This window comes from Lucilia sericata, unplaced genomic scaffold (assembly GCF_015586225.1).
Source record: "Lucilia sericata isolate MDLA Ls3-8-SP2 unplaced genomic scaffold, ASM1558622v1 Contig003264F_arrow, whole genome shotgun sequence".
NCBI classification, from domain to species: Eukaryota; Metazoa; Arthropoda; class Insecta; order Diptera; family Calliphoridae; genus Lucilia; species Lucilia sericata.
Window position 1 is genome coordinate 19,290 of NW_023996788.1, and position 13,390 is coordinate 32,679.

The 13,390-nt window shown below is 31.9% G+C and overlaps 1 protein-coding gene across 1 annotated transcript; it reads right to left on the bottom strand.

Annotated features, from left to right (window-relative positions):
• Nucleotides 1-1,209: 1,209 nt before the first annotated feature.
• Nucleotides 1,210-9,462, bottom strand: LOC119614705 (defense protein l(2)34Fc-like). Its single transcript, XM_037970829.1, has 3 exons — nt 9,346-9,462; nt 1,610-1,930; nt 1,210-1,546 (listed from the first exon to the last, which is right to left on the bottom strand). Exons 2-3 carry the CDS (start codon nt 1,919-1,921, stop codon nt 1,379-1,381), a joined length of 480 nt encoding a protein of 159 aa, XP_037826757.1. The 5' UTR covers nt 1,922-1,930; nt 9,346-9,462; the 3' UTR covers nt 1,210-1,378.
• Between the last annotated feature and the right edge of the window lie 3,928 nt (nt 9,463-13,390).

Below are 13,390 nucleotides of genomic sequence, written 5' to 3' on the forward strand. Positions count from 1 at the left end.
GAACTAGAACTGAACTAGAACTGAACTAGAACTGAACTAGAACTGAACTAGAACCGAACTAGAACTGAACTAGAACTAGAATAAAACTGAACTAGAACTGAACTATAACTGAACTAGAACTGAACTAGAACTGAACTAGAACTGAACTAGAACTGAACTAGAACTGAACTAGAACTAGAACTGAACTAGAACTAGAACTGAACTAGAACTAGAACTGAACTAGAACTGAACTAGGCTAAAACTGAACTGGAACTGAACTAGAACTGAACTAGAACTGAACTAGAACTGAACTAGAACTGAACTAGAACTGAACTAGAACTGAATTCGAACTGAACTAGAACTAGAATAAAACTGAACTAGAACTGAACTAGAACTGAACTAGAACTGGACTAGAACTGAACTAGAACTGAACTGGAATTGAACTAGAACTGATCTAGAATTGAACTAGAACTGAACTAGAACTGAACTAGAACTGAACTAGAACTGAACTAGAACTGAACTAGAACTGAACTAGAACTGAACTAGAACTGAACTAGAACTGAACTAGAACTGAACTAGAACTGAACTAGAACTGAACTAGAACTGAACTAGAACTGAACTAGAACTGAACTAGAACTGAACTAGAACTGAACTAGAACTGAACTAGAACTGAACTAGAACTGAACTAGAACTGAACTAGAACCGAACTAGAACAGGACTAGAACAGGACTAGAACAGAACTAGAACAGAACTAGAACAGAACTAGAACAGAAGTAGAACAGAACTAGAAGAGAACTTGAATAGAACTAGAACAGAACTAGAACAGAACTAGAACTGAACTAGAACTGAACTAAAACTGAACTAGAACTGAAGTAGAACTAAACTAGAACTCAACTGAACTAGAATTGCACTAGAACTGAACTAGAATTGAACTAGAACTAAACTAGAACAGAACTAGAACATAACTAGAACAGAACTAGAACAGAACTAGAACAGAACTAGAACAGAACTAGAACAGAACTAGAACAGAACTAGAACAGAACTAGAACAGAACTAGAACAGAACTAGAACAGAACTAGAACAGAACTAGAACAGAACTAGAACAGAACTAGAACAGAACTAGAAGAGAACTAGAACGGAACTAGAACGGAACTAGAACAGCACTGGAACAGAACTAAAATAGAATGGAACTTAAACTAAACCAAATTTTTTAAAATTAAACAAATTTTCTTTCGGTCTTTTTTTTACAATGCCAAATATTTGCATTAAAAAATAAAGTTTATTAACAATTTATCACATAATTTCGAAATACGAATAAAATACATTTGTTTGTTTCAAGTGCATTAAAAAAATAAATAAAATTTCAACGCACTACACCCCACCATTAAAAATAATACAATTATTGTACAGTAACTTCCTTAATGACCTTGCGGATCCAATAGGTGCCACCATTCTTGGCAACGGTACCAACGAATTTAACAGCACCACTATAATCGGCAGGGGCAATCCATTGGAATTCTACGCTAGTAATGGGTTTACTGTTCAATTGGACATGGGTTAAGGTGTCCTAAAAGAAAAACACAAGTTTAGTTGTAAAATATATAATAGGATATCAGAATGAACCACTTACCCCAGCAGCTGAGCAGGTCAACAATTGTGACTTATTGGTCTCAATAACTTTGAAAGTACCCACGGGATGTTCCTTAGCATCTTGAGCCTGTAAAGCGAAACCCAAGAATTCACCACCACCCAAAGTTAAAGTGATCTTATCGCCAGCTTTAACAGAATTACCACCCGAAAAGCTATAAGGCACTTGACTGGATTGTGGCTCAACATGATGTTCAGGTGTTAGACCATTTTTGCAAATAGCAGCAGGAGCGCCAGCTGAGTTACCCAACACAGGAACAGCCAAACACAAAGCAATTACCATAAAACGAAACATGTTTGTTGACTGTAATAGAAATAACAATAAATTTAAATAAAATGTTTTTATATTTAAACATTTAAATAAACAAACAAGTTTTTTTTTCTACTGGACCCCAGGTTATTAGCATATTTACACTTTTTTGTTCTATTGTACAAATGCATGACATTAATTATTGTGATTTTTCAATTATAAAATTTGTTTCTAATTGTTAGTTTTTTTTTCTACAGTTTGCATGTTTAATTATTTTTTATTTTATGTTGTTAAACGTTTAACCTTGGTTTAAGAAATAAAAATGTATAGAAAATTGAAGTTGTTAAGCTGTGAACTATTGGTGGGGTTTATGGACAGTGGGTACAAAGTGCCGTTTTAGGAAAAACTAGTAATTAAATACAAGGTTTTTCTTAAACGACTTAAATAACGGCTTCTGTAGTCGACTTTTAGTAACATTGGCATGTCATTTTATGGTCATCCATTTTTTCGTTTTAAAAGTTAAATTTCTACATTAATCGTAAGTCTTTTCAGGGTCTAATCTCTTGATCAATCAGTTTGTAACAATTATAATAACATTCTTCGATTTGCAGTGAAATTATTTAATAGTAATTGAACTGAACTAGATAGATCAGAACTAGAATAGAACTAGAATAGAACTAGAACAGAACTAGAACAGAACTAGAACAGAGCTAGCACAGAACTAGAACAAAACTAAAGCAGAATTAGAACATAACTAGAACAGAACTGAACTAGAACTGAACTAGAACTGAACTAGAACTGAACTAGAACTGAACTAGAACTGAACTAGAACTAAACTAGAACTGAACTAGAAATGAACTAGAACTGAACTAGAACTGAACTAGAACTGATCTAGAACATATCTAGAACATATCTAGAACATAACAAGAACAGAACTAGAACAGAACTGAATAGAACTGAACTAGAACTGAACTAGAACTGAACTAGAACTGAACTAGAACTGAACTAGAACTGAACTAGAACTGAACTAGAACTGAACTAGAACTGAACTAGAACTGAACTAGAACTGAACTAGAACTGGACTAGAACTGAACTAGAACTGAACTAGAACTGAACTAGAACTGATCTAGAACATATCTAGAACATATCTAGAACATAACAAGAACAGAACTAGAACAGAACTGAATAGAACTGAACTAGAACTGAACTAGATCAGAACCAGAACAGAACTAGAACAGAACTAGAACAGAACTAGAACAGAACTAGAACAGAACTAGAACAGAACTAGAACAGAACTAGAACAGAACTAGAACAGAACTAGAACAGAACTAGAACAGAACTAGACAGAACTAGAACAGAACTAGAACAGAACTTGAACAGAACTAGAACAGAACTAGAACAGAACTAGAACAGAACTAGCACAGAACTAGCACAGAACTAGAACGGAACTACAACAGAACAGAACTGAACTGAGCTAGAACAGAACTAGAATAGAACTGAACTGAACTAGAACAGAACTAGAACAGAACTAGAACAGAACCAGAACTAGAACAGAACTAGAACAGAACTAGAACAGAACTAGGACAGAACTAGAACAGAACTAGAACAGAGCTAGAACAGAACTAGAACAGAACTAGAACAGAACTAGAACAGAACTAGAACAGAACTAGAACAGAACTAGAACAGAACTAGAACAGAACTAGAACAAAACTAGAACAGAACTAGAATAGAACTAGAGCTGAACTAGAACAGAACTAGAATAGAACTAGAACTGAACTAGAACAGAACTAGAACAGAACTAGAACAGAACTAGAACAGAACTAGAACAGAACTAGAACAGAACTAGAACAGAACTAGAACAGAACTAGAACAGAACTAGAACAGAACTAGAACAGAACTAGAACAGAACTAGAACAGAACTATAACAAAACTAGAACAGAACTAGAACAGAACTAGAACAGAACAGAACTAGAACAGAACTAGAACAAAACTAGAACATAACTAGAACAGAACTATAACTGAACTAGAACAGAACAGAACTAGAACTGAACTACAACAGAACTAGAACTAGAACAGAACTAGAACAGAACTAGAACAGAACTAGAACAGAACTAGAACAGAACTAGAACAGAACTAGAACAGAACTAGAACAGAACTAGAACAGAACTAGAACAGAACTAGAACAGAACAGAACTAGAACAGAACTAGAACAGAACAGAACTAGAACAGAACTAGAACAGAACTAGAACAGAACTAGAACAGAACTAGAACAGAACTAGAACAGAACTATAACAGAACTATAACAGAACTAGAACAGAACTAGAACAGAACTAGAACAGAACTAGAACAGAACTAGAACAGAACTAGAACAGAACTAGAACAGAACAGAACTAGAACAGAGCTAGAACAGAACTAGAACAGAACTAGAACAGAACTAGAACAGAACTAGAACAGAACTAGAACAGAACTAGAACAGAATTAGAACAGAACTAGAACAGAACTAGAACAGAACTAGAACTAGAACTAGAACTAGAACAGAACTAGAACAGAACTAGAACAGAACTAGAACAGAACTAGAACTGAACTAGAACTGAACTAGAACTGAACTAGAACTGAACTAGAACTGAACTAGAACTGAACTAGAACTGAACTAGAACTGAACTAGAACTGAATTAGAACTGAACTAGAACTGAACTAGAACAGAACTAGAACTAAACTAGACTTAACTAGAACTGGTAATACTTATGTATCTCTGATTCTAAATTGTTGAAATAGTTTAATTTAAATAGTCCAGTTTTAGCTTAATTTGCAAACGATTATTCGAGAACTGAATTATTATTTCAGTTTTTTTTTTTTAATGTTTGTTTATTTGTTTTGGTCCCACCGTAAGTTTGGCAAATTAAGGTGTAGGTTTTTCAATATTTATTGTATTTTACTGATATCAGCATTTATTATATTTATGTTTATATATTTAACATTAGTTTACCATACATGACAATAAAATAATCAAGGTTATTTATTGTAAAACATTACATGAAAACTAGATATCTGACATAAAAGAAAAAAATCTCTTAAAAGCACCTAAACCTACTACAACTACTTGCCACTAGCCAGGTGTTTAACCCCCCGCCCTCTTAAGTGTTTCTATTCCGAGATTTCTATAACTAAATGTTAAAGTAATTAATGACCATAAATCATTTGGAAATATAACAAAAAAAAAACTAACAATTAAGACTGGTTTTCTGAAGAATAGAAAAAAATACTAAAAGTCACGATTAATTGTACGCTTAGTAAGCGTAATACCTAAATCGTTTAAAGTTTCTATATATATATTTTTTTCCTAAATAGATTTTTTGCATAATGAAACCGGTGTTTCAAATGTTTTAACAATTCTCACTAGACGTAATAGAGAATTTTGTTTATTATTTGCTATTAAATAATTTATAGCATAATTAATTTAAACAATTTATAATGTGAATACAACAATTAACAATTTCAACTTGTTTTTTTTTTTGTCTAGAGGAAAGTTTAGAGGAAGCTTACGGTTCTTAATAGACATCAAAATTATGTTAAAACGTTTGAGAGATTAATCTAGATTAAAATTAAATGTTTTGCAATTAATTTTTTAAAATATAAGTTTAATAAAGTTATAATAGATTTAAATGAAATTGAAAAAAATTTTGTAATTGATATCAATTTAATTTGAAATAAGTTTATTGACTTTCAATTATTTTTTTTCCATTTCTTTAGTAAATAATAAGTTAGTCGTTGATCACATTATATTCTCAGTTTCAAAATAAGTCGATATCTTGAACTTTTTTCGATACTATATACTATTGTGAATGCTTAGCCATCACAATTAGGGTTCTATAAATCGACTTTCGAATAATCGAACAATCGACTTTTTGTCGAAAAAAGTCGAAAAGTCGAAGTCGACTATTTTGTTCCAAAAAAGTCGATAACTCGACTATCGTCTATGAAAAAAGTCGAAAAGTCGACTTTGTAAATAAAAGTCGAAAAAAGTCGAAAAGTAAAAAAATCGGAAAGTAGAAAAAAGTTGAAAAGTGGAAAAAAGTCGACAAGTCGAAAAAAGTCGAAGAAAGTCGAAAAGTCGAAAAAAGTCGAAAAGTCGGAAAAAGTCGAAAAGTCGGAAAAAGTCGAAAAGTCGAAAAGAGTCGAAAATTTTAAAAAAGTGGAAAAAAGTAAAAAAACAGTCGAAAATAGTCGAAAAAAAAGTCGAAATAAATCGAAAATAGTCAAAAAGTCGTAAAAAATCAAAAAGTCGAAAAGTCGGAAAAAGTCGAAAAGTCGGAAAAAGTCGAAAAGTCGGAAAAAGTCGAAAAAGTCGAAAAGTCAAAAAAAGTCGAAAAAAGTCGAAAAGTCGGAAAAAGTCGAAAAGTCGGAAAAAGTCGAAAAGTCGACCATTTATAAAATACTAAAAGTCGAAAAGTCTAAAAGTCGACTTTTAAATAAATGAAAAAGGTCGAAAAGTCGAAAAATCGACTTTTCATAAAATGGAAAAAGTCGAAAGGTCGAAAAGTCGACTTTTAACTAAATGCAAAAAGTCGAAAAGTCGACTTTTCGTTTCAACTATAGAACCCTAATCACAATAGTAAAGTTTTTTATACGAAATTTTTAGCATATCGTGTCATAAGTTTGGGATTATAATGACACTTGTTATCAAATCGTTTCACTTTAACCTTATTTTCCTTAATAACATTTAACAATTTATCATCTTCTCTTATTAACCTTGTCATTATAAAGATTAATTAGTCATCAAAATTATTTAAATTTTAAAAAAAACTAATTTCAAATTCAACTAACACCAGTTGCTAAAGACGCAAAATCTATAAAACTTTTTATCTTCTACAAAAGTTATAGTTAAAAATCAGACAAATTAATTTTGTCAAAAAAACAAACAAAAAACTAGTAAATCACGAGATTTTTTTTAATATAATTTTATTGCTATTTTAAGAAGATCCCACACTAACCAAAAAATTAACATAAAACTTGTTCCCAGCTTGACAGCAAAGCAAAAAAGCTTTAGATTTTGGCTTAAAGGTTGCTTGCAACTAATAACTTGTGTAACAAGTTATTAATTTTAATTAATAATAAATTAGGTAAAACTTGCAGACTTTTGGTTTTTTTGGGCAATTGGTTTACACACGTTTTTTAAAAAATAAAAAAAAAAAAAAACAAATAAATAAATATTGGTTTTATATATTTTGAAATTCTGAAACACTGATCTCAATAAAACTGGTACATTTTAGTACAGATTTATTTCACTATGTAGAACTGATTTTTTTTTGATAAATGATTAAATGAAAAACTAGAACAGAACTAGAGGAGAACTAGAATAGAACTGAGCTAGAACAGAACTAGAACTGAACTACAGCTGAACTTCAAATGAACTACAACTATACCACTGCTGAACTGCAACTAAACTACAACTGAACAAGGACAAAACTACAACTGATATACATACAACTGAACAACAGCTGAACTACAACTGATCTACTACTGAATTACAACTGGAATACCACTTAACTAGAACCAAAATACAACTGATCTAAAACTGAACTAGAACTGAATTAGATCTGAACTACAACAGAACTATCACTGATCTACAGCTGAACTTCAAATGAACTACAACTGATTCCCAGCTGAACTACTACTAAACTACAACTAAACAAGGACAAAACTATAACTGATCTACAAATGAACAACAGCTGAACCAAATCTACAACTGAACTAGAACAGCAAAACTATAACTGAAAGAGAAGTGAACTACAAGTGAACAACAGCTGAACTGCAACTGTTCTACATATATAACTGGAATACAACTGAACTAGAACTGAACTAGAACTGAACTAGAACTGAACTAGAACTAAACTAGAACTGAACTAGAACTGAACTAGAACTGAACTAGAACTGAACTAGAACTTAACTAGAACTGAACTAGAACTGAACTAGAACTGAACTAGAACTGAACTAGAACTGAACTAGAACTGAACTAGAACTGAACTAGAACTGAACTGGAACTGAACTAGAACTGAACTAGAACTGAACTAGAACTGAACTAGAACTGAACTAGAACTGAACTAGAACTGAACTAGAACTGAACTAGAACTGAACTAGAACTGAACTAGAACTGAACTAGAACTGAACTAGAACTAACCTAGAACTAGAACTGAACTAGAACTGAAATAGTACTGAACTAGAACTGAACTAGAACTGAACTAGAACTGAACTAGAACTGAACTAGAACTGAACTAGAACTGAACTAGAACTGAACTAGAACTGAACTAGAACTGAACTAGAACTGAACTAGAACTGAACTAGAACTGAACTGAACTAGAACTGAACTAGAACTGAACTAGAACTGAACTAGAACTGAACTAGAACTAGAACTGAACTAGAACTAGAACTGAACTGAACTAGAACTGAACTAGAACTGAACTAGAACTGAACTAGAACTGAACTAGAGCTGAACTAGAACTGAACTAGAACTGAACTAGAACTGAACTAGAACTGAACTAGAACTGAACTAGAACTGAACTAGAACTGAACTAGAACTGAACTAGAACTGAACTAGAACTGAACTAGAACTGAACTAGAACTGAACTAGAACTGAACTAGAACTGAACTAGAACTGAACTAGAACTGAACTAGAACTGAACTAGAACTGAACTAGAACTGATCTAGAACCAAAACAAGATCTGAATTAAAACTATACTGGAACTGAAAATTAGCCAAACCATGACTATACTAGGAATGAACTAGAACTAAAATCAATTTCAAATTTTTGATATGAGTATTTTTTAAATTGAGTTTATTATTCAAAACTTGTCAAATAAAAAGTTTAAATTTTAACCCAAGAACATATAAACATCATTAATTCTTTAAAATAAATAAATAATTTAATTCTGTTAAACTAGTTTTCAAAACTTTAATGGATTTGAATGGTAGGATTAATTTTTTAAGGTTTATATATTTATTTTTTTTTTTGCGCTTTTTCCCTTGAAATTTTTACACACAGTTTCTTTTTTATTTGTTTTTTTATAAAATAGAATAAATTAAATGAAATGCGTACAAAAATAAATATTTAAATATTTAATAGTTTTCCGCATGGTTAAATACAAAAAAAAGAGTTCTTTAAATTTCAAGGAATCTTTGTTTCAAAACAATAATTATTTATTAATAAATTACAATTAACAAGTTTTTTTTTTCTAAACCCCCCAAATTAACAAAACAACAAATGAATTGAATTTTAATTTAAATACTAAACTTTAACGTCAAACTTCAGTGCACAACAAAATAACACTATAATTAATCAAAATTTATTTAAATTTTAAACACTTTATTAGTTAATTATACATTATATTTTGGATTTATTCTCAGAACTTATTAAGTTTTTTTTTTTTTTTTTTTGTTTTAATTATATAAATGTCTTTTAGTTTTTTGTTTACCTTGTTTTTTTTAAACAAACTTTGGACACCACTTAAATTAAACTAAATTTGTCTTTTAGTTTGAGCATTTATTTATACAAAATTCTCAATATTTTACTAAAATTTATAACATTTAGACTATGATTGTATGTTTTCTGTTTTTTTTATAAATAAATAAAGCTTTTTGTTGTTAAGTTTTTAAACAAAAACCGGCTGTTAAAAAAGCTTTTATAGTTTGTTTGGTGATTTTAAAACTTTTACGTTTAAAGCCTATTGAATACAGTGGGTTTAAAGTGAGAAATGATGAATAAAAAATAATAAATAAATTTATTTTTAATACCTCAGAACTCGAAATAATCGAAAATAGAACTAGAACTGCATTAAAACGGAACTAGATCTGAACTGAATTACAACAGAATTAGAACAGAACTAGAACAGAACTAGAACAAAACTAGAACAGAACTAGAACAGAACTAGAACAGAACTAGAACAGAATTAGAACAGAACTAGAACAGAACTAGAACAGAAATAGAACAGAACTAGAACAGAACTAGAACAGAACTAGAACTGAACTAGAACTGAACTAGAACTGAACTAGAATAGAACTAGAACAGAACTAGAACAGAACAGAACAGAACAGAACAGAACTAGAACAGAACAGAATTAGAACAGAATAGAACAGAACAGAAATAGAACAGAACTAGAACAGAACTAGAACAGAACTAGAACAGAACTAGAACAGAACTAGAACAGAACTAGAACAGAACTAGAACAGAACTAGAACAGAACTAGAACAAAACTAGAACAGAACCAGAACAGAACTAGAACAGAACTAGAACAGAACTAGAACAGAACTAGAACTAACAGAACTAGAACAGAACTAGAACAGAACTAGAACAGAACTAGAACAGAACTAGAACAGAACTAGAACAGAACTAGAACAGAACTAGAACAGAACTAGAACAGAACTAGAACAGAACTAGAACAGAACTAGAACAGAACTAGAACAGAACTAGAACAGAACTAGAACAGAACTAGAACAGAACTAGAACAGAACTAGAACAGAACTAGAACAGAACTAGAACAGAACTAGAACAGAACTAGAACAGAACTAGAACAGAACTAGAACAGAACTAGAACAGAACTACAGAACTAGAACAGAACTAGAACAGAACTAGAACAGAACTAGAACTAGAACAGAACTAGAACAGAACTAGAACAGAACTAGAACAGAACTAGAACAGAACTAGAACAGAACTAGAACAGAACTAGAACAGAACTAGAACAGAACTAGAACAGAACTAGAACAGAACTAGAACAGAACTAGAAGAACTAGAACAGAACTAGAACAGAACTAGAACAGAACTAGAACAGAACTAAGAGAACAGAACTAGAACAGAACTAGAACAGAACTAGAACAGAACTAGAACAGAACTAGAACAGAAAACTAACTAGACAGAAATAGAACAGAACTAGAACAGAAATAGAACAGAACTAGAACAGAACTAGAACAAACTAGAACAGAACTAGAACAGAACTAGAATAGAACTAGAACAGAACTAGAACAGAACTAGAACAGAACTAGAACAGAACTAGAACAGAACTAGAACAGAACTAAACAGAACTAGAACAGAACTAGAACAGAACTAGAACAGAACTAGAACAGAACTAGAACTAGAACAGAACTAGAACAGAACTAGAACAGAACTAGAACAGAACTAGAACAGAACTAGAACAGAACTAGAACAGAGCTAGAACAGAACTAGAACAGAACTGAACAACTAGAACAGAACTAGAACAAACTAGAACAGAACTAGAACAACTAGAACAGAACTAGAACAGAACTAGAACAGAACTAGAACAGAACTAGAACAGAACTAGAACAGAACTAGAACAGAACTACAACAGAACTAGAACAGAACTAGAACAGAACAGAACAGAACTAGAACAGAACTAGAACAGAACTAGAACAGACCTAGAACAGAACTAGAACAGAACTAGAACAGAACTAAACAGAACTAGAACAGAACTAGAACAGAACTAGAACAGAACTAGAACAGAACTAGAACAGAACTAGAACAGAACTAGAACAAACTAGAACAGAACTAGAACAGAACTAGAACAAACTAGAACAGAACTAGAACAAACTAGAACAGAACTAGAACAGAACTAGAACAGAACTAGAACAGAGCTAGAACAGAACTAGAACAGAACTAGAACAGAACTAGAACAGAACTAGAAAAACTAGAACAGAACTAGAACAGAACTAGAACAGAACTAGAACAGAACTAGAACAGAACTAGAACAGAACTAGAACAGAACTAGAACAGAACTAGAACAGAACTAGAACAGAACTAGAATAGAATAGAACTAGAGAACTAGAATAGAACTAGAACAGAACTAGACAGACTATAACAGAACTAGAACAGAACTAGAACAGAACTAGAACAGAACTAGAACAGAACTAGAACAGAACTAGAACAGAACTAGAACAGAACTAGAACAGAACTAGAACAGAACTAGAACAGAACTAGAACAGAACTAGAACAGAACTAGAACAGAACTAGAACAGAACTAGAACAGAACTAGAACAGAACTAGACAGAACTAGAACAGAACTAGAACAGAACTAGAACAGAACTAGAACAGAACTAGAACAGAACTAGAACAGAACTAGAACAGAACTAGAACAGAACTAGAACAGAACTAGAACAGAACTAGAACAGAACTAGAACAGAACTAGAACAGAACTAGAACAGAACTAGAACAGAACTAGAACAGAACTAGAACAGAAATAGAACAGAACTAGAACAGAAATAGAACAGAACTAGAACAGAACTAGAACAGAACTAGAACAGAACTAGAACAGAACTAGAACAGAACTAGAACAGAACTAGAACAGAACTAGAACAGAACTAGAATAGAACTAGAACACTAGAACAGAACTAGAACAGAACTAGACTAGAACAGAACTAGAACAGAACTAGAACAGAACTAAAACAGAACTAGAACAGAACTAGAACAGAACTAGAACAGAACTAGAACAGAACTGAACAAAACTAGAACAGAACTAGAACAAACTAGAACAGAACTAGAACAGAACTAGAACAGAACTAGAACAGAACTAGAACAGAACTAGACAAACTAGAACAGAACTAGAACAGAACTAGAACAGAACTAGAACAGAACTAGAACAGAACTAGAACAGAACTAGAACAGACTAGAACAGAACTAGAACAGAACTAAACAGAACTAGAACAGAACTAGAACAGAACTAGAACAGAACTAGAACAGAACTAGAACAGAACTAGAACAGAACTAGAACAGAACTAGAACAGAACTAGAACAAAACTAGAACAGAACTAGAACAGAACTAGAACAGAACTAGAACAGAGCTAGAACAGAACTAGAACAGAACTAGAACAGAACTAGAACAGAACTAGAAGAAAACTAGAAGAAAACTAGAACAGAACTAGAACAGAACTAGAACAGAACTAGAACAGAACTAGAACAGAACTAGAACAGAACTAGAACAGAACTAGAACAGAACTAGAACAGAACTAGAACAGAACTAGAACAGAACTAGAACAGAACTAAATAGAACTAGAATAGAACTAGAACAGAACTAGAGAACAGAACTAGAACAGAACTAGAACAGAACTAGAACAGAACTAGAACAGAACTAGAACAGAACTAGAACAGAACTAGAACAGAACTAGAACAGAACTAGAATAGAACTAGAACAGAACTAGAACAGAACAGAACAAGAACAGAACTAGAAAAGAACTAGAACATACTAGACAAACTAAACAGAAGTAGAACAGAACTAGAACAGAACTAGAACAGAACTAGAACAGAACTAGAACAGAACTAGAACAGAACTAGAACAGAACTAGAACAGAACTAGAACAGAACTAGAACAGAACAGAACTAGAACAGAACTAGAACAGAACAGAATTAGAACAGAACAGAACAGAATAGAATAGAATAGAATAGAATATATATAGAATAGAATAGAATAGAATAAAAGAATAGATAGAATAGAATAGAATAGAATATAATAGAAT